At 31.9% G+C, this 23,274-nt stretch overlaps 2 protein-coding genes across 4 annotated transcripts; one reads left to right on the top strand and one right to left on the bottom strand.

Moving 5' to 3' along the window:
- Nucleotides 1–1,865: 1,865 nt before the first annotated feature.
- Nucleotides 1,866–11,711, top strand: LOC105836765 (ubiquitin-conjugating enzyme E2-17 kDa). Of its 3 annotated transcripts, none has more exons than XM_012681031.2 (4): nt 1,866–2,005; nt 3,198–3,278; nt 4,948–5,152; nt 10,884–11,711. In XM_012681031.2, exons 1-4 carry the CDS (start codon nt 1,962–1,964, stop codon nt 11,037–11,039), a joined length of 486 nt encoding a protein of 161 aa, XP_012536485.1. In that variant the 5' UTR covers nt 1,866–1,961; the 3' UTR covers nt 11,040–11,711. The 3 variants fall into 3 exon arrangements, with proteins under 3 accessions (XP_012536485.1, XP_012536488.1, XP_012536489.1); XM_012681034.3 differs by lacking the exon at nt 10,884–11,711 and adding an exon at nt 10,068–10,502; XM_012681035.3 differs by lacking the exon at nt 1,866–2,005 and adding an exon at nt 2,201–2,488.
- A 218-nt stretch (nt 11,712–11,929) lies between these two features.
- On the bottom strand, nt 11,930–15,082 carry LOC105836764 (inhibitor of growth protein 1). Its single transcript, XM_012681030.3, has 3 exons — nt 14,739–15,082; nt 13,065–13,268; nt 11,930–12,965 (listed from the first exon to the last, which is right to left on the bottom strand). The coding sequence occupies exons 1-3, from the start codon at nt 14,872–14,874 to the stop codon at nt 12,385–12,387; spliced, it is 921 nt and encodes a 306-aa protein (XP_012536484.1). The 5' UTR covers nt 14,875–15,082; the 3' UTR covers nt 11,930–12,384.
- Nucleotides 15,083–23,274: the final 8,192 nt, after the last annotated feature.

Raw genomic sequence — 23,274 nt, 5'->3', positions numbered from 1 at the left:
TAATTTTTCTTGTTCTTCCTGAGTGTATCGTCAAAATATAGTGACCCTAGAGTGCAGAGATTGAATTACTTTATAATTTCTGACACATATTCCTTTAACCTATACTGCTCAACACAGAGCACTCTCCCCTCTTCCTCGCCCAGCGTGGGTACGCAATGGCGGATAAACCATGTGACTCAAGTGACCAATCAAAATTGTGTTTGCCATTGGCAAATCTTTGATTATAGATCTGTACTTATGCTAAGACTCCATGTATGCAGTGAGCTCTGGCAAACGCATGCGGTGACCAATCAGAATTCAAGCTCTTGCTGTGACTTACCGGAACCCGACCTGCGCCTGGTTGCTGATTGGTCACCGCATGCGTTTGCCAGAGCTCACCGCAGACATGGAGTTTTAGCATTAGACTGAAATATGACCAGTTTTAGTGATTCTTTTAGACGACTTGGTGCTGTCTGGGTTATTATTATTTTACAACATTAACAATAAACATTAACATTATGCAACGGTAGTTCCAATTTTATATTTTAAATGCTTTCCAATATTTTTCTTTTATTCCTCAAATTGAAAAAAGTGCAATAAAAGTTTTTCTCACAGCTAAACCATTCGCATCGTTTATCTTGCCTCTTTTTTCCAACGTTAAAAGAAAAAGATAACCATTCAGCAGAAAAAATTGTTCAGTGAGCGTTCAACAACTCTTTAACATAATTGGTTTTATCTTAAGTTTTTTCTTGGATTTAAGTATACAATTAACTTAATTATATTAAAGATTCAGAGCATGTTTTTATTTCAAAGTGATGCGCCAATTAAATTTTTAGTTGGGGATTTTTATGCAATGGTTGGCGCCATTTTAGTAAGATGATTGGGGATAAAAATATTTTGTACCTGGCAACACTGAGATTAACTCTCTCGCGGTTGGTGAAACCCCAGGCCTGTGTCTACTGAACGCACCCAATGACTTACGATTGGTGACATAATCATTCGAGCCAATCAGGACACGTATTAAGACGCCTCGTATACGATTTAGCTGAAAAATCGTATTGTGTGCCGAAGGCTTTACGTATCTATTATTTCCGGAAAAACGAAAGAACGATTGGTTGCGAACTCACTCATGGTACCTCGATGACGTCATCTCGCACGGTTCGGAGGTAGCTTGATTCGCATCTCCAGATCTCCACCGTATTGTCCGCTGTCCAGCTGACGAGTGCTTATCGTCATCGTCGCACTCAGCAGAGTGAGACTGAATTCGTGCATCCTTGTAACGGTATCGTGTGAAAAGTGGGCGGCCTTCACGGGCGCGACATAACAAAAGGCAAAGGACGAGACAAACAACAGCCTCTCGCTCGCTCCTTCTCGCTCTCGAGTCTTCTCCCTCTATTTCGATCTTTACTGCCTCCCTTCCTCTTGCTCTCGCGTACTGTCATCATCGTCACTCGCTCGATCGCTTACGCATAAACTTCGCGAATGTCGCGAGCGTTATAAGTGTAACAAACGTTGCAAACGCCGCGAACGTCGCAAATTCGGAGTCTCGTAAGAAATAATCCTCATTTCGTGCGCGCGCGTGAGAAGAAAAGAGAAAGAGAGAGAAAAAAAGTGTGTACAGTGTACGCGCTACGTAAATTTGATACGCGTACAAACGCGTGTGGTTTCCCTCATTGGAGTTTCGTCGCGCGGGTACGCGAGCAAGGTGTAAAGGAGGAAGGAGGTCGTTATCGTCATCGTCATCGCCGTCGTCACCACTACCACTACCACCATTGCCGCCGTCACCGTCGTTGTCGTCGTCGTCTCCATCTCCATCTCTGTCTCTATCTCTGTCTCTGTTTTCACTATCGTACCGTTGCCGTCGGTCGCACGCGCGTATATACGCATCTACGCCTGTCGTAGAAAGGAGAAAAAGAGTGAGAAAGAACGCGCCATCAGCCATCATCGTTCGCGGAAATTAACGGGGAGTCCACTTTTAAGGGATGTCCACCCCCGCGAGGAGGAGATTGATGAGGGACTTCAAAAGGTACTTGACATATATATGATGGCATTAACGTGCCGTTTATTCTTCCGTCCGTCCGTCCGTCCATCCACTCGTTCGCCCGTCCGTCCGTCCATCCATCCATCCATCCATCCATCCATCCATCCGTCCGCCCGTCATCCAGCGTTCGATCGCGCTCTCTGCACACGACGCCATTGTATGCGCTAGTGGCTCCTGGTGCGTCCGCTCCGGGAGCGGAGTCGAAGCGATCTTCTCGCACCTTCTGCGCGAGAATGTCAGCCGTGTTTATTATTAGAAATGCGTCCCCGCGACGTGTTCCTCTCGCATTTGTCCACTTGCCGACAGTTCCCTCTCCTCCCTTGCCTCCCCTCAATCCCCTTTCTGGCTTAATAAAACAAACCGTTCTTCAACCAGTCGATGATCTACGCGTTGCCGCGGATCCCGATACGCGATTCGGCCAGATTCTAGAACAGTCTCAGACGAATCTTTATGATGATATCATTTAGAGTAACGATTTGTACTGAATTAGTGCTCTGTACACGAGATTCAACAATTTTGTCCCATAAATTTCTTTGAAAAACCAAGTGCACTGATTAATTAGTTACAACATTTATATATCATATTTTTATAACAACCAAATACTTTTTCGAAATGTTAAAATATATGTAAATTTTTTTTTAAGAAATATAATGAAAATTAACTCAAAGTTTTAACCCAACATATAGAGTGTTAAATAGCACTCTCTCATTTTTTTAAATATAATTAAATATTTTTGGATCTTAATTTTATTTGTACAATATTCAGCAAATTGTAATAAATGTATGTATCAGGAATAAATTCTGATTGTTTTAATTCTCTTTATATACAATTAATTCTGAAAGTAGCTGACATTTATAGACTATTTGTCATCAATGTGTCTGCAATACAAATATGATCTATATCAAGTCAATAATATTTTTAAGACAATTAAATGGAAAGAAAGACAGTCGGCAAGATCTTAGTATTCAATAATATTTTTTAAATATAATTTTGTATAAATTTTTTAGCACTTTGAACTGTGCACTTTCAATCTTGACAGTAACAGTAACACAATTTTTTAATTGAACTAGAATAGTAATATTATAATATAGATAATAATAAATTTAACATTATCTTTAGTATTCTCTTATGTGTCGTTTTGCAAGATAAAACTCAAAAAGTTGTTGTTTTTGTAAAGATTACAGGAAGATCCTCCAACTGGAGTGTCAGGTGCTCCAACAGACAATAATATTATGATATGGAATGCAGTTATATTTGGGTAAGAGGCAGCACAAATTTTATTATGTTTGCTCTTTGATAACATTTGTATCTTGAAACATTATCCTTAGGAGTAAATATCTGTCCACCACGTCTAATTTTTCATTAATCTTTTGAATCCCAATTAAGATGAGCAAATCTAAAAAATGAACAAAAAAACCATATTAATTGTTTTATTATTAAAGTAAGTGTCCCTGTAACCAAACATGTTCTTATACACTTATCCGGACACTTATATGAAAACATTAATCTTAAAAATAAACATTTTTTATAATGTTACAATTGTAATCTTTAAATGCTTTAATATATTTATAAGGTAGATTAGTTTAAATATTATAAATATTTACATTTAAAGAAATTAATTTGTTACAAAATTAGGTTAAAGTATATATTTTAATATTCTTAAAATTAAAAAAAATATATATTTGTATGTATAAAGAAATAAAATTTTTTTGTATTTATTTTGTAAATGCTATATTTATTTGTAAATGCATTAAGAATAAGGATTTAGGATGTTAAAGACAAGGTTGTCCAGATATTGATTTATTCAAATGCTTTACAAGTTTTTATTACATTTGGAATAATTTAAAAATTTTTTATATTTTTGTATGATAAAGTGTTTTGTATATATTTTATGTTTCAACTAATTATATATAATTATTTTATAGATTAATATAAATCTATAAAATTTATATTTTATAGATTTATATTAATCTATAAAATAATTATATATAATTAGTTGAAACATAAAATATATACAAAACACTTTATCATACAAAAATATAAAAAATTTTTAAATTATTCCAAATGTAATAAAAACTTGTAAAGCATTTGAATAAATCAATATCTGGACAACCTTGTCTTTAACATCCTAAATCCTTATTCTTAATGCATTTACAAATAAATATAGCATTTACAAAATAAATACAAAAAAATTTTATTTCTTTATACACAGCTTAACTTTTCAATTTTTAATTTATTAGACACAAGTTTCATCTTCTAGTAAAAGTGGGGCCAACAACTCCAAAAAATTTTGTGTACAATAGCGTGACATTCAAAATTATATTAAAATATAATACAAACAAATATATCACTATATAAATATAATACAATTGCATTTATTTTTATTTAAAATGTTATAAAATCTTTGGATTTATAATTATAAGGTAAATAACTCAGTAACCAGATGCAGAGCCGAGATTGTTACATTTTTGTAAAAATTCATGACATAAATAATAATATTTTATGTCATGAATTTTTACAAAAATGTAACAATCTCGGCTCTGCATCTGGTTACTGAGTTATTTACCTTATAATTATAAATCCAAAGATTTTATAACATTTTAAATAAAAATAAATGCAATTGTATTATATTTATATAGTGATATATTTGTTTGTATTATATTTTAATATAATTTTGAATGTCACGCTATTGTACACAAAATTTTTTGGAGTTGTTGGCCCCACTTTTACTAGAAGATGAAACTTGTGTCTAATAAATTAAAAATTGAAAAGTTAAGCTTTATATATATAATACTAACAAAGTTCTAGATACGTTTTATTAAAAAATCTATAAAATAATTGTAGATTTTTTTAGCATTTTTTAAGATAAGATTAAAATATTTTAAGTACAAAAGTTCTTCACAGAAGGACATTTATGTGTGTTTCAGACCACATGATACTCCATTTGAAGATGGCACATTTAAACTTACAATAGAATTTACAGAAGAATACCCGAATAAACCACCTACAGTAAGATTTGTTAGTAAAATGTTCCACCCAAATGTATACGCGGACGGTGGAATATGTTTGGACATACTTCAAAATCGTTGGAGCCCTACTTATGATGTCTCAGCCATCTTAACATCTATACAGGTAATATTTTCTTTTTTCTCGCACAATGTATTTTGACAATTCTTTTTCTTTCTGGAATTTCAAGTGTTGCTGTTCAACTATACTTAAAAAAAATTATGGGATGAAATAAATTTAATATTTTATGAATAATATGTATATACAGGATTGGAAAAGTTATTTTGTAGAAATAATTAGTTTGTTGATTTTTTCTCTTAAGAAGTAATTACTATTTAATTATTATTATAAGTTTTTAACTTTAAAATTACACATTACTTTTCAGTTATTCTCCTGTTAATGTTTCTTATAATATTTGTGCATTGCTATTTTGAACAAGAATCTTACATTTTTAACATTAACAAATTGAATTTCATTTATACTAAACATTTGTTTATATTATTTCATGCATTATGAATCATAGTTATCTTAAGAACTTAATATATATTAATGGCATTCAAATAAAAATTAGTTAAATAGTGGGTTTCAAAAAAAAAATATTTATTTTGAAGTTTGAAATGATAAATTATGACAAAAAATGTAAACTCAAAGAGGTGATTTATAGGAAGCAAAATGGATGAATAAATTTGTCTTTTTTTTTTAAATCTAGATTAGTGACCCCGAGTGACCACGAGTTAATAATTTCTTGATATTATGAGTCTTTCAGTAGACGTTATTTAATACATTAAACAAATAATACATACATTAAAATGTACATTTAGGTACATTAATATATAATTAACCTTTTCATATTTTCAACTTTTCCAAAAAAGATACATTTTATATGAAGATGATAGTTCTATGGATATTATAGGTTTTTGAAGACGCTAATTTCAAATTATAATAATTTTCAAAATTAAAATAAAGAATAGCGAATTCAAGATTCAAGTGATCATAGAATGCTATAATATTAATATACTTAAAATATGATTAAAGTTCTTTTCTGATTACTAATTACAAACCAAAAGCAAAAAAACTTTAACTTAAAATATATTTAGAACGATAAAAGTATTTAGAAAGTCTGAAAGATAAATTGTAGGTTGCGCACACTTTGATTACATATACAAACTATTACAATATTTATCATAATACAGTTTTATCTTATATTTATATACTAAGTATATAATTAGCATTAATTCAATGAATTTTTGACATATGATTATTTTTATATATGATTATTCTTCACTATCTAAAAGATTTTTCGCAAAGTTTACACAATTATATTTTATTAAAAACATAACATTTTAAATTGTGCGATGTTTTGCATGTAGCTTGAACCTTTTTTTTGTTAACAAGGAAAGATAAAAGTCGATAGGATTATTTGTTTGAAAATTATAATGACTTTTGTAAATGGGTTATATGTCACTGAGGTATGAAAGAATTAATATACATTTTAGGTGGTTTATGCACATAACAAAGTACTGCAGATTTAATTACAGGACTGCTCTTACTTACAGGAATTTTTATTTAAGTATCAATACGCACTCTCGTGAAATATAAGATAAGCTTGTCGTACATATATGTTAGAAAAAGTGGCTCAAAGTTTCGAAATTTTAATACAGTTTATATGGGAGTTGTTCAATTTTTTACCAGAAGATATGAACTTTTTTAAAGTAATTATTGAGCATATAAACCTAAAACTAGATTTTTAAAAAGTGAATTACAAACTTTCTAATAACCACAAACAATATGTGATGCTGATAATTTATTATTAATATTTAATCTTAAAAATCATAAAATATGTGAAATCGCAGATCTTGTGGTCCATGTTGTGTGTATGTGTTTAATGTACCTGACCTGCCGATATTTTACACGACCTTTTTTCTTCCAAAAAGCTTAAATCTCGTTTGATTTATTAATTTGTATTATTCTGCCATTTTGTTTGATAAATTTACATATAAAACTAATGTAAACCGTTTTCTTTAAGAATAGGTTAAATTGACAAATCTAAATGACATTTAAGAACTCAAATTATATTGGTATCTAAAAAATACTTTAATCTTATGTAGTTCTTTTATAGATTCGGAAATCCTTTTCCAGAATTAAAGTACACATATTAATATCATCATATGAACTAGATCTTATACTGAGAATAAACAAAATGTTTTTTAAACTACTCTTTTTCTAACCTATATCTGAATTTGCAGTTATAAAAAGTTATTAAAACTAATCTTTTTTTTTTCTAGACTTTTAATGCTCATATTCATAGTCAAACCTTATATTTGAAACCTCCTTAAGTTTATCTTTAGATGCTCTACAGATCATTTAGCTACAAAGTATCTAAAGATGAATTTAAGGAGGCTTTAAGTGCAAGGCCTGACTATGAATATGGGCATTAATCTTTGTTTGAATTGCACAATATTGTTTGTATACGTTATCCCTAGAGAAATACAGTGTTATTTTGTACATATATATCGTAGATTTTGTATACTAAGCAAATATTGTCATCAAGTGACAGCTCTACGTACCAAAAATAAATTTTTTTTGTTTTTTTATATTAAATCGACCGTATTCCCCTAGATTTTGCGTACTTTAATTTTGTAAAAGAGTTTTGCAATTCTATAAAGCCAATTAAAAAATTAGTTTAAATAAAAAATGTCGGTAAAACAGACGATTTTAGGATAACTCATAATTGGAACTTATACATAAACATGTTTAAGTATTTTTTCTAAATTCATTGTCATTTTATTAAATATATAATAATTTATTTTTAAAATTATAAGATTTACTGCTTACATTAATATCAATAATTTTTAAAAATATTCTTTAAATTTACGCGAATTAATAAAAATTATTTTAATCTTAAATAGCCCATAATTGGGACCGTAGTTTTATTTACTTTAGTTTTACACACATACACACATGCATGCACGCGCACACGCACGCGCGCGCACACACGCATACACACACACACACACACACACACACACACACACACACACACACACACACAGAGAGAGAGAGAGAGAGAGAGAGAGAGAGAAGGAGGAGACGTCTCATTGAGTCATATTTAAACATTAAAAAATAAGTTTATTATATGCATTGTACATCATAATCATACAAAAATCTTATAAAAGATATTAAAAATAATTAGAACGAATTATCAAATCTTCCGAGGTAATAAAGAATTTTAGAGAAGAGATACAAAGATTTTTTTTATAATTTGGCAATATCTAATTAAAAAATGTAAATATAAACACAAAATTTATTGACAAACAGTTCCGTTTCCATATGATAAATGAGATATTTACATACCATACAATTTACTTGCACAATATTTATTTAAAATTTATTATAACATGTAACATTATTATAATGTTTAAAATGTTCTTTTCCTAATTCTATACAAACATTCCTCCAGGAATACATACTTCTTAAATGCAAAAACAAATTTAATTAGTTTACTTTTTATTATTTAAAAAATATTATATTCTTCATCCAGTTAAGATAATCGAATTTTTATTCGATCACTACCTGTCAGAAGGCAATGGCCAATCATCGAGATTATCTTGCCATGAGAATCTTTCTAATTTGACCGTTCGAAATTGATGTACATTTTGTATATCTGTGTAAATTCGCAAAAGCGCACACTACAGAAATAGGCAGACGCATCACGCTTCTAACAAGAACCTAAGGATTAAAAAGAGAGTGATATTTTCATTTTCTTATTCTCATTAGGATTTTTGTCTTATTTTTAGGTCAAGAAATGCCATTAAATTTTTGTCACATTTTAGGACACTATATATTCACAAATAGTACACTCATTGTCAGAGAAAAAAATTGTATAGGCAATTATAAAATGAACAAATAACACCTCAACTATGTATTATAATTTGTAATAAAAATAATAAGTTGTACGAATTAAGAAAATATAATGATATTAATAATTTGTAGTAAATTTTTAATTGGAAGAACTGTAGAAAAATGATAATATAAATGTAAGTGACAAAAAAAATTAAAACGTCTGAAATTCGAACTCGGATTCTTCTCATTCCTAACACTTATGGTGCTACGCCACGATTGCTTCACTGCGTATAGTTCTTACGATCGTACACTTAATTGGCCGTACGTAAAAATATAATTATTAAAACTGATTTGTATGAAGTCTGTATAACTATATAATTATAGTTGAGATTTTATTTCACTATAAATTAATAGTTACATAAATAATGTTGTCGTGGTAGTACAAACTATTTTTAGAGTTATTGTAACTAAAACTGTAGTTTCAGTAACTATAGCATAGTTTATTGAACTATATGTAATAGTTGTTCAAATAAATTTGTATAGTTGTCACTTTATAGTTGCCACAACTATGGAATTTTTCTCTGAGTGATATATAGTACATAAAACGTATATATTACATTCAAATAACATTATATTCACAAGTCTCCTGAAAGCTAAAAATATTTTGCATGGCAATTAATAAATGTATATAATATACCAACATAAAATATGAAAATTTTAAAAATTACAAAGATTCTTTCTAAACTCATGTAAATTTTTTTTGCTTTTATGTTTTAGAATCTTTGTGTCGTTCATTGTCTTATCTTATTTTCTGTAAAAATATTGCTTGTATGTACCTCGTTGAAATATAGTTTCAAAGAGAGCTATTGTGATGAAAATATTTGAAGGGATTGTTTGTTTTGTCTTAACAGCGGTTGCAATTCAGCAAAGTCTAATCACATGACAATTCTAAATTCGAAATTTATGCGTAACACTTGCATATATCTACTTGTTCTGTATATAACTACTTTTGATTACTCGTCGATATGGATTTTTAATTTTTCCCATTAATTAAAGGAAAGAAGGGAAAAACAGATTATCTTTCCCTTTGACATTTATTTTCAATTGCAGCCATGCACTTTGTCAAAAAGGCTTTGTTAAAAAATAAAAAAGATTTATCTTCTGAAATGTAATAAAGTACCGACTTATGTGATTGCAGTCGCTGTTAAGTGACCCGAATCCAAATTCACCTGCCAACTCAATGGCAGCACAACTGTACAAAGAGAATCGACGCGAGTACGAGAAACGAGTGAAGGCTTGCGTGGAGCAGAGTTTTGTGGATTAGTCGCGGGCGTTAATGCAATGCTGCTATCGCGGCATCAGTCAACCACCAACAGCCATCAGATACAAGGGAGAAGAACGTGCAGCCTTACCAAGAAGCTAATGTTTAAAAGAAAAATGGAAGGAAAAAAACAAACCTAGCATGTTTCTTCCTGAAAGCTCTATCGAACTACCACGACAATGTGCAACGTTAGATCGAATTTTTACGATGTTGAATAATAAATTATTATAAAATTGCGTATTTATTTATTTCGAATATCTGATGATACACGAAATTAGTTACTATATTAAATGTTAGAGTATAAAAAAAATACCTGGCTTGTGTCTTTTGTTTACTTCATTTCCTTTGTTTTTTTTTTTTTCTATGCGAAAGGGATGTCCTTTCGGCGGCGCAAATTTGTACTTTGATTGAATTCTAATACCACACACATATACATACATACAATTCACACATGCGCCATACACACGTACACAAATATATATATACATAATGAGATAATAATAATAATAATAATAATAAATACATAATTTCACTTTATAGTGTAATAATTGTAACCTGATATTCGCTTTCCACAATCTGGAAACCTTTTAGTCCTGTTTATGTATATTTAATTTTTCTGCTGAAAGTTTAAAATCCAAACATTTATATCTGAGATAATATGTTGAGGGAATCTGTCAATTATTTGTGTTACAGTCACTTTTGGACGAACCAAATCCTAATTCACCAGCCAACTCTTTAGCGGCGCAATTATATCAGGAAAACAAGCGGGAGTACGAGAAGCGAGTGGCCACTGTGGTTGAACAGTCTTGGCTGAATTTCCAAGAGAGTCATACGGAAGATCCTCGCTGACATTAAATGTCTCTTTTCACGATCTGCGTAAGAGATTTCCGTCACAGTTCTCTGTTCAATATAAAAATTGTCCCCGTATTATATATACGTAATGGTAAATTCGGACATGATCCGTTGGAACTGTATATGTAATGCCTCCTTCGTTATCTCATGGCGAACATTCCGTGTGTTGATTCACAGTTTGTAGAAACCGATAAAATTTGCACGGCTCTTACTCTACTGTAAAAAATTAATAAAGATAAAACATAAGGAGAGTAGAAAATCGGAACAATGTGAGGTTGCACTATAAACTTATGTGATCTTTTACTTATAAGTACAATGTGTATTGTCTTGCTCGTATAAATAGCCGCTAGGTACCCCCGCGCAAGAGATAAATAATAATAATAATGTCCGTTACGCCATACGTTAATCTTACAGGCAAATCGACTTACTATCTTACAAGTATAGACGAGCTTGAGGAAAATACAATTATGTTGAAGGATATGAAAGTTTGTAAGTCGCTTCTGGAAAGTCTACTTTCACCATATAACGGCGCAAATATATAAGAAAATAGTGTGATTATTTCTCGTTTTCGACTTGGTATTTACCATTAGAAAGTCACGCTTATATTAGACTGTAAATGAATGTCATATATTGAATAGTATCGAATTAATAAATTTTGCAAGAAAGATATTACATGTTTGTGAATTTACTGCTTTTCCACAATATGAATTAATATAAATACTTACATTTAATATAAGAAATGTTATATATATTATATATCTGAATTTTTACATAACAAATTTCACGAAAGGAAATTATAACTATATAATGCATTACGTATATTTTGTTGATGTTCCAATACATTTTCATGAAATATGAAATGTTTTATTGCAATTGTTTGTTTTTTAATTATTTACATGTTATTTTTATTTTTTATTACACTTACATTAGTTTTCATGTGTGGACACGCGCACGCGCACACACCACACACACATCTTATACTTTTTGAACTTATTGCTTCTACAAATATAGTATTTTATTATGCATTCTAATCTAATATTAATGAAAGAAATGCATTTGAACATAACATCATTTAATATCTCATTATATGTACAATCGTAAATAACGCACGCGCGCGCGCACAACACCACACAGTTTTTTTTACAATTTAAACAAAAAATATGTTTTCTGTTTATAATATACAATATTAGAATTATAATTCACGCAAAGTGAAAAATATAATTCAAAATTTTAATTACAATCAAAAGATGTTAATTCATGTAATTAGTTATCTTCTAAAGATCTTGAATTAAGTCCAATTAGATTTTGCGAAATTTTTAAGTTTTTCGCCGCCGTGCTCTTGCTATGATTTCTCTTCTTTTTCTTTATTGTATCTTTCCAATTCTTTAAGAAATTGCGCCTTGGGTTTCATGACATTAGGTCGATCACCTCGACATTTGGGACAGAACCATTTACCCTTCGGTTTTGTCGTTAAGGAGACACAAGAAAAATGAAACCATTCTATGGGACAAAGGTCATTATCACAGAGGATCATCTCGCCGTAGGATATCTGATCGCACAGACAGTAAGTTGGTTCATCAGGATCTATAGCAAGATCGTCCTCCGGTGGCGGCGGCGTATCTTCACGATGCTGGTTTTGTTGATTGCCTTGTCGAGATTTCCGTTTTTTCTTTTTACCAGTCGCCGCTGTTGCTGTTTTCTTCTGATTTCCATTGCTTGTATTTGATAACGCCGAAGATCTTGTTTCTGTCATTCCGACCATCATATCCAAAGAATGACTCGATTCTATCAAAGTTTCGGTCCTCGTTCTCCTGGCACGTTTTGGCTGACGTTCGGAGTTATTTGTGTGGCTTGCATTATTCGAATTGCTGTTCATATTCGATTCACGGACTGATTCCGAGTTTTCTTGCTCCTTTCCAAAGTCTACAAAATAGTAAATGTTAGACAATAATACAATAAAATTTTACATCCTTACTTTAGTTTTATTAATTTGAAAAAACTGAAAATTTGAGAAAATTATACCTAAATTTCGATAATCCACATCCAACTGCCTCGATTTGTTTTCAATGAGATCTTGCACTTGCTGAACAATCTGTAATTTTTCGTCTCCTATCTCCTGCGCCGCAATCAAGGCTTGCTGTACTCTCATGAGTGCTCTTCTTTTAACCACAGGATCTGTGTCGTTCCGCAGGAATTCCTGTTGCTGATCCATCTCGTGTAGATATGCTGTAGAATCAGTAAAACATGTTACCATACAGCTATACATCAGCTAGATAAGATTATATTCAAGAAGAGTTACGAGTTTTTAAAAGAACCAATTAAATTTCCAAATAAAACAAATATAATTTTTTATTGTAAATTAAAATTTAATATAATAAATTTAACAAGAAGAACTCTGTAGTCACTAATTTGACACTAATGAAGTATTAGAGCTCTAGTTTACATCGAGCACTTGGTACGCGTATCAAGTAGTGAATTTAAGCTGATCAGCCAATGATTAACACATTCACTAGTTATTTACTATTTGATACACATACCAAGTGCTCGGTGTAAACTAGGGCATAGATGTATATCATCCTCATACTATAGTATGAGTAGCACTATTCATTTTCCAATATTCCATTAGCAAAGCTCCATAACTAGACTAAAAAGGTCAATCAAAAAGTAATTGGAAATAAAATTAAAGCATAAAAAAAATTCTGATGTAAAAAGTATACTACAAAAATCAATTTTGTAACGTTATTATAAACAATTTAATCTAGTAAAACAAATAGTGCTCGTTAGCATCAGTATTATTAAATTAATAATAAATATTTTATTCTGGTTCATTTTAAGAATTGCATATGAGACCAGAAGTAATGGTACACAGTTCAGAGATAAAAAAGGATTAGAAAATATATATATCTATGTATATAAAATTACACAAAAAATATTATTTAAGCATTATGATTCACCATGTGATTGTTATTGACTCCTCATTTTAATATTTCTTTAATTATTAAAAATTACTGTAAATGAAAATTGATTATATCAATTTTATGAAAAAAGTATTTAAAAATATGAATAATTTTTTCTTAACTTATTCTTTGTTTATGCAAAAAATAATATCCACACTAGGTTAATGTCACTAGAAAAATTTATTAACATTTTCTTTAAAATGTCTAAATATTAGCTGCTATTTATCATAAATATAAATGTGAGTGAATACATCATATACCTATAAAACTTTATTGTGAAATCAATAAGATTATCAAGTTTCCTTTATAAGTAAAAGTAATTATAAACTTAAATCAAAGTATGCAATATTAAGTATTTCAAACTTAATATTGTAAATAAAATCAATTACTTTATTTCTCACAACTAATGGTTCTGTTTATAGATTTCTGAATTTGTCGCTTTATTACTTCTTTAAATTTAAATAATAAAAATTTAAGACATGGTTTAAAGAAGTATCCAAAGAAATTATAATAAAATAATTTTTGTTGTTATCAGCGGTATCATTGTATTCATAAATTATTCAATTTCACACAAAACTGTACAAGAAATAGTTAGTAAATTATTATTAATTATAAATGATCTAACATAAGAAATATGTCGATTGGTAAAAGCCATGCGAAATATCAAAAAATATTCAAAAAGAAACAAGATCAAATCATCGGCGATCGAAAAAATGCTGAAAATTTGCACAAAATTTACTTTGACAAGTAGCATCCAGCTCGCGGAGTCGGGAGACATATCGCTGCAAGTCATTCGGCAGATTTTCCACGCAGTCCAGATAGTTCTCAATATACGTTGCCGAATAAAGTGCCTCGACCACCGCCTGGTTCAGCATTTTCACGCCGTCCCTGTTGCTTTTTATCTTCGAACGTTCTCGGCGCAACGATAATACACAAGAATACCGTCGGAAATTGACACTGTTATGATCTTTACATCATCTGTAGAACTACGCGATATGGTATGTGCATATATGTTAAGCGTGGTCTACAACCATGGAGTAAGCATAGAACATAGACATAGTAAGTATAGACCGAGCATTCCGCTGTATAAGCGTTGATGCATACGTACGAAAAGAAAGAGAAAAGATATATGAAGTAAAGACCTATAATCAAAAGGTCTGTTCGCGTCACATGCTCCGACATGCTCCTATTCACCCCAACGCATTCTAATAGGTTGGCGTCATCGGAATCAACGTATTGGAGTGCGTTGGGGTAAATAGGAGCATGTTGGGGCATGTGACGCGAACAAACCAAAAGATTCGCCAATGGCGAACACAATTTTGATTGGTCACTTAAGTCACATGGTTTATCCGCCATTGCGTACTCACCTTTGAGTATATATACATGGAGAAGGAATTGCTATGTGGTTTGTTCGCGTCGCCATGCTCCGATATGCTCCTACTCACTCCAACGCATTCTAATAGGTTGGCATCATCGGAATCAACGTATTGGAGTGCTATGGGGTGAATAGGAGCATGTTGGGGCATGTGACGCGAACAGACTCATGGTTTCATGTAGATCGTAAGGGCCACCGCACAAGCTTTTTCGTAACACGTTACGTTACGTTAAGTGCTCCATAAATCTAAGTTCGTACTTAAAATTAAACTTACATCAACGCACAAAGAAATTTTTAACGTAAGTTCTTAAGTTCTTACGTTAAGGATTTCTTTGTGCGTTGATTTAAGTTAAATTTTAAGTACAACTTAAGTTCGTATGGAGTACTTAACGTAACGTAACGCGTTATGAAAGAGTTTGTGCGGTGGCCCTAAGTGTGTCCAAGATCTGTGCGAGAGAGAAAGGTATATCATGATATTCGCTTTCTCTGCGCATGCGTTAATATCATTATCTGCACCGCAGTTTCAACACTTCTTGTGCACTTCTTGTGCACTTTTGTACTTATTTACGGATTGTATGTGTGTGTAAAACATACAATGCCAGCCATTGTACATATAGCGTTTGACGCATGCGCAAAGAGAGCAGATATCATGATATATCTTTCGCTCTCGCACAGGGGCTCGATTCTTGAATTCATTTGCAAGAGAAACATATTTGCAAATTCTGTTCTTATAGAAAAGTTGAAAATTTATTGGCTATCGTATGGCTTTTAACCAATAAACTTGCAACTTTTCTGTTAGAGCGGGTATTTGCGCATACGTTTTCTTGCGAATGAATTCAAGAATCGAGCCCCAGATCTTGGACACACTTTCAGTGCTAGCATTCCTCCTCCATGTATATATACTCAAAGGTACTCACGCTGGGCGAGGAAGAGGAGAGAATGCTCTGTGTTGAGCAGTATAGGTTAAAGGAATATGTGTCAGAAATTATAAGGTAATTCAATCTCTGCACTCTCGAGGGTCACTATAGGTTTGTTCTGGTTGTCTATACTTTTACACTTCTACGAAAAGTTCATTTTTCGTGTGGGGAACAGGTTCGTAATTATACAATCTGAGGCCCATTCTCGAACTCGTACGAAAAAAAATTGCTTACAAAGATAACACTGTGCATTCATTAAATGGTACATAATTTAGAATCTAAAAGATGCATGCCAATCAATGAATGCATAGTATTACTTTTGTATGTAAAAATTTTTTGTACTAATTGTAACAGCCCAAGGCCCAAGTAGGCACCAAGTAGATAAGCTCGTACCTGTCGTACCGCTCGTATGTGCGCTTCTTTCCTTCTAGAAAACGGAGTGGTGGGGATGTCCAACACAAAAAGAGACAGAATATATGAGAATATATTCATGTCTCTGTCGATTCTCCCCGCGCGGACTCCGGCATATAGCAATGGCCCCTCCATTAATACAAGCTTTATGCGTTTGATGCTCATTTTCAGCGTCAAAAGACATCACGTGACTAAAAATGACGAATGGGTATCTTTATTTTTAGTCACGTGATGTCTTTTGACACTGAAAATGAGCGTCAAGCGTCAACGTGAAAAGACACCTTAATACCTAGATAGCACAAAATATTTATAAAATATTTATAAAAAGGAAAAATATTTATGATAAATATTTTGTACATATTTTTATGTCTGAGTTCGTCAGGTATAAAAAAAATTATAATAAACATTTATAAAAATATTTAAAATAAATATTTATACCATTATTATTATCAAAGAATATAAAAAATATTTCAAGTTTATATACCATAAATATTTTCCAGTATTTTAAAAATATATTCTATATATTGTTGATAATAATTTTTGTATCATTTTTAAATGGTTTATGAAAATAATTATATAATCTTTAAGAAATATTTTTTGAAAATAAATTTGTAAAATATTTATAAATATTTATGATAATATTTTGTGCTATCTAGAAATTATATGTAATAGAATATGAAATATTTTTACAAACAAATTGAAAATTAATAAATAATAAAAATTGTAATTTTTATTATTAGAATGAGACGCTCGACTTTTAATTACCTATTATTAATTACCTATTATTATTAAGAGATGATTTAGAGAATGAAAAAAATTGTGGCAGAATGCCCATTTCTGCAGAAAAGCAGTTGTACATAACCCTCCCAGCAGGCCTGCTCGGTTTAGGAGTGGGGGTATAGGCACACGTAAAAAAGAACAGACAATATAACAGGTACTTCTTTCTCTCTCACACGCGCCTGCGTGATAAGTCACGCCTGTCACGTGGTCACGCATATAATAACCCAGAGCGTGCCATAATACACACGCACAATGGTTAGTGCAAATAGGGCGTGACCACGTGACAGGCGTGACTTATCACGCAGGCGCGTGTGAGAGAGAAGAAAGTACCTGTTATATTGTCTGTCCTTTTTTACGTGTGCCTATACCCCTACTCTCGAAATTTGGGACAATCCTCGGTCTAGATATACTATATCTATGCCTCCCAGTGAACACATTTTATAGCGGCAATATAACATGGAAGTTACAAGTAATTTAACATTGTTATTCTTGTGATATGTAGGTGCTATATGACATGGAAATAACCTGTTATGTAATATTTGTTATACGCAAGTGAGATAGCTGTTATACATCGTTTTGGCGTTACAGTTATTTAACAAAAATTGTATAATCGTAACCCACACAGCACACTTTATCCTGAGGATATCCCAAATTATCCCAGACAGACAAAGGCGATCCCACGGATATCTCAATGAGTAGCTCCCGGGATATCCTACAAATATCTTAAAATATCGTAAAATATCTTAAGATATTATATGATGTCCCATTAATATATTTCGATATCCCCCAAAAATATCTTAAAATATTATAAAACATTGTAAGATATTCTATAATATCTTACGATATCCTATTACATCCAAATAATATCCCATCATATCTTTTATTGTCTACTATAATCTTTTGTCTTCTATAATTTACAATTAATAGAGCGTAAATCAAGTGTAAAGGAAAAGTGAATTATAATGTAATAAAAGAGTGACAAAAGCGTTAATTAAATCTCTAAGAAACGTAAATTAAAACAGAACATAAAGAAAGTAGACTTATTGAAATAATGTGGTATATATTAATAATACTAAAAAATTATAAATGACAATAAAAAATTTTTTTGATTTTATACAAACAAAGCAAAAACAAACTTTTTAATAAGTTATTCCACAAGAAGAAAAAGAACTGGAGCTGAAAAACCTGAGGAATGCAACTGAAGTGTGGAAGTATATAAACAAAAGAAAAGGAAGGAGAAAGAAGATAAAAAATAATATAGGAAAGAATGAATGGGAAAGGCATTTCATGAATTTGTTGGAGAGCTCGGACGGAAGAGGAAATGAAGTTACTCCTGAAGAGGCGGAGACAGAGGAGGGAAATGAGAAAGAGGAGGGAGTGCTGATCAACGAAGAGTTAATAGGAAGAGCAGTTGACAAACTGAAAAATAAAAAGGCACCAGGATTGTATGGAATTCCTATGGAGGCATGGAAATACGGAGGAGCTGCTATTAGGAAAGGACTAACGGTATTAATAAAGAAGATCTGGCTAGGAGATAGTATTCCAGAAGATTGGAAGACAAGTGTGATCCTACCTCTATATAAAAAGGGGGATCAGGAAAAAATGGAAAATTACAGAGGTATTTCTCTACTCTGTTCTGCGTATAAGATTTACGCAACGGTCTTAAGAGGATCCCTGGAGGAGGAATCAATGAAGCTGAAAGCGCTGCCGGAAAGTCAAGGTGGTTTTAGAGAAGGAAGAGGAACGATGGAAAACATCTTCATTTTGAATCACGTGGTACAAAGAGAGAAACTGAAGGAGGATAAGAAGGTGTTCGCTTTATTCGTGGACTTGAAAGCGGCTTTCGATGATATAAAAAGGGAAAAATTATGGCACATCCTAGAAGAAATCGGTATAAAGAAGCAAACAACTAGAAGACTTAAGAAGGTGTATGAGGAGACGAAAACGGTAGTGAAGACAGAAGATGGTGTAACGAAGGAATTCCACACGTGCAAAGGAGTTAGACAGGGATGTGTGATGAGTCTACTACTTTTTGACTTATACATTGCGGACATTGATAAGTATATGAGTAAAAGAGGAATAGGTGGTATTAAATTAGGAAATGATAGGATATGGTCGTTAGCGTACGCAGATGACATGGTGTTATTAGCGAAAAATAGAGTTGGATTAATGGACATGATGGATACGCTTAGAAGATTCCTAAAAGAGAAAGGTTTAGAACTTAATATAGAGAAAACAAAGGTCATAATATTTAACAGAAATGGAAAGGAAAAGATTGGTAAATGGTTATGGGAAGGTAGAGAATTAGAAGAGGTTAGTTCGTTTAAATACTTAGGTTTCGTGTTTAATAGAAAAGGTATGATTATAGAAATCATATAAAGGACTTGAGTATTAAGGTGTATGTAACCAACTGTGATGAAACCGTGATATTAGGATAAGAATGTAAATCTTAATAAGTTAGAAGTTAGGTTTCAATGTATGGACGGATGAAAGAATGAATGTGTCAGAAGTATTATGTAAACCAAGTCCCCTTCTTGGCATGTAATTGCTGAAGTAATAAATATATATATAATAAGTTATTCCACATGCTCTTTTGCACGCATATGTAAAATGAATAAAAAATTAAAACTTCATATTTATTCATAAAAATATAAGTTAACTATACATATTTCATCCTTCTGATAACATCTATTGTAATGATCTATCACAAATATGTATGCATAGACAAGAAGTGTTCATGGATTATCACGTGGCGTTAGGATGCGTACGGTCTTCGAAGTCAAGCAAACGTCGGCGATGGTTGACACTTGAATGGGTGACCGTTTTTTCAGATATAGAGATTAAACATGCTTTAACGGGTACGACTGTGGCTTGACTGAAACATGTTGTTATTCTTCCTCTTACAAGATTACCGTAAAAATAATTAGAATTTTTTATTTTTTGTTCAAGTTTTTTTCAATTCTTAGAAACTCTCAAAAATACTTAAAAATATTCAAAAATTTTCTAAATTAATCAAAATTTTTCATTTTTAAAGTTTTTCCGAGAAACGTTGCAATTCTTATAAAAAATCGGAATATTTATCAGAAATCCTGAAAAAAATTTTTTTAATTCTGACAAATTTTTTCGCTAGGGTATATTACGATATCTCAGGAAATCCTTTGGACATCCTCTGGATATCGTTTGAGATATCTACAGGATGTCAAATCGGTGGACATTTGTGCATCCCTTGGATATCCCTTGGATATCGCAGACGGTCCACGGATATCCAACGATATTGCGATATCCCAAAATGACATCCCAGGGACATCCCTAGGATAAAGTGTGCTGTGTGGGAACATAACACGTTCGTATCAATGTTATACGGAACGATGCGTCGTAGTTGACTCAGAAATCAGACATTATAACATCCTGAATGATAGATCTATTTGATAATAAAAAAATTATTATAAAGATCCCAGATAGCCAAACCTGCCGAGAGCACAAACTGAAAAATTTTGACACATATTATGCTGGCAAAAGTTGGACAGCAAGCAATTACAGTTTGCCGTTTCAACTAACATTAACAGAAACACGACAAAAATCGAGTAGACTTTGCGTCACAATGTGCCCTCAAAAATGCAGCAAAAGTACAACAAAATTTAAAGACATTAACAAAACAAAAATCAGACATTGTGTGTTGACACAATATATCACTAAAAATTAAATAAAAAAACAGATATGTCATGATGTCACATTAAATTAATAAAATGTAGCTAGAAATTTGACATATTTGCTATCACGCTGCAATACCAGAAACTTGGCGAAAATACAGCACGATGTATCACATGAAATACTGACAGCAAAAATGCAGCAGAAATCGAGCAGAGCCTGCCGTCATGACATGACGGCGAAAACGCGGCAGGTATAGAACGCGAGTTTGCTACATCAGATGTGTGATGACTTCTGCACACAGGACGCGGCAAAGCGGCATCGCGGTGGCCAATCACCGTCTTGCTTTTCTGATAATACATATATGTATTTAATAAAAAAGCAAGACGGTGATTGGCCACCGCGATGCCGCTTTGCCGCGTCCTGTGTGCAGGAGCCATGAATCCTCTATAATAGATGATTTTAGTGAGTGGGCGGTAGTAAGGTTGATCGCCCGACGTGTCTCCCGTCGAATCCCACACTTCCCGGACCTGATCCTCCCAGAAGTCTTCTCAAAGATTTCCACCTTTATATAAAAAAAAGTTCAAATTGGACGGTTCTTGCATGTGATATCTTGGGTTTAATTAACTCTCTGCAGTCAGTCGAAAACGCCACATTTAAATTTAAGTATAAAATCATAAAATATATAATTCGTAATGTATATGTAAATTAGATATCATCAAATTTATAAAATTATATAATGTAAATTAAATGTAATAATAATATTAATAAACACATGTACATTGCATACATTAATTATTTATTTTACTAATTAAAAATTATTAATAATACGTCATATCGTGTTAAATTTTTGCTATATTTTTCCGATTACTTGTGACGACAGCTTGGTGCTCGATTTCTGCTATGTTTTTGCCGTCACAACCGATAAAGCAGATCACGTTCTATATCTGCTGCGTTTTCGCCGGCATGTCATGACGGCAGGCTCTGCTCGATTTCTGCTGCATTTTTGCTGTCAGTACTTCATGTGACACATCGTACTGTATCTTCGCCGCGTTTCTGGTGTCGCAGCGTGATAGCATTTCATGCTTCGTTTTTGCTGTCTTTCTGCGTTTAGAGTTTAATTTGTCAGATTGTGTTCGATATTTACTATGAATTTGCTGTCATGTTATGGTAGCAGATGATATTCGATTTTTGCTGTATTTCTATCAATATTTTCTGTTGATAATCTATGCTGTTAGAAACTAAGCTTAATGAGGAAGCAGCAGATTGAAATCTGCTGCGATATCATGCTCGAGTTTGCTGGCATATTGCCGGCAAGCTGCTAGCATTTTGCTTGCTGGGATGTTTTCAAAAATAACGGTTTGTCTACAATTACTGCGCACAAAAAATGCACCAAATCGAAATTCATCATGGGCTGAACAAAAACAGAATAATAAATATATACTATTCAATTTTTCTTAGAATTACGATCTATATAGTTAACCATTTAATTAATCATTTGAACGCTTCAAAGATTAGTGTTAAATAGATCGCAATTTCCATCAAATTAATTATTAAGGTTATGGAAAAAGATAAATTTAACAATGAAATTAATAAGTAAATAAATTAATGCTATTTATTTTTAATATGTTTTGCAATATTTAATTGCTTTTATAAAAAATAATATAGTTGCGTCAGTTTATAACATATAAGTATATGTAGACAATAACAAGTACCCATATCGATGAGTCAAATTGGCGTAGCAGGTAGAGTACAAGATTCGTCATCCTAAGGTCCCGGGTTCAAACCTAGCAGCGGCAAGTAAGAATAAAATAAAAAATTACATAATTTAAATTTAATTAATTAATAAAAATTTATTCTAAATGTAGTATGTGCGTGCTGTTGATAAAAATAATTTTAAAAAAATAAAATTTTTATTTTATTTTATTTTTCTTTGTAACTGTTGTGTAACGGTTAGATAACATATAATTATAACATGTTATATTGCTGAGTCGGAAATTGTAACTTACATGTAAGTTACGTGTAATTTCAGAGTAACGTAACCTCTTATATTCGGTTACATTGCTGTTACACTGCTGCTATATTACTGTGTTCACTGGGCTATATGTTTATGCACATCAGATTCATATATAAGGTAACTACTT

Source organism: Monomorium pharaonis, chromosome 8 (assembly GCF_013373865.1).
Source record: "Monomorium pharaonis isolate MP-MQ-018 chromosome 8, ASM1337386v2, whole genome shotgun sequence".
NCBI classification, from domain to species: Eukaryota; Metazoa; Arthropoda; class Insecta; order Hymenoptera; family Formicidae; genus Monomorium; species Monomorium pharaonis.
Note: the sequence above shows the minus strand (reverse complement) of the source record. Positions and strands in the feature narration are given on the sequence as shown.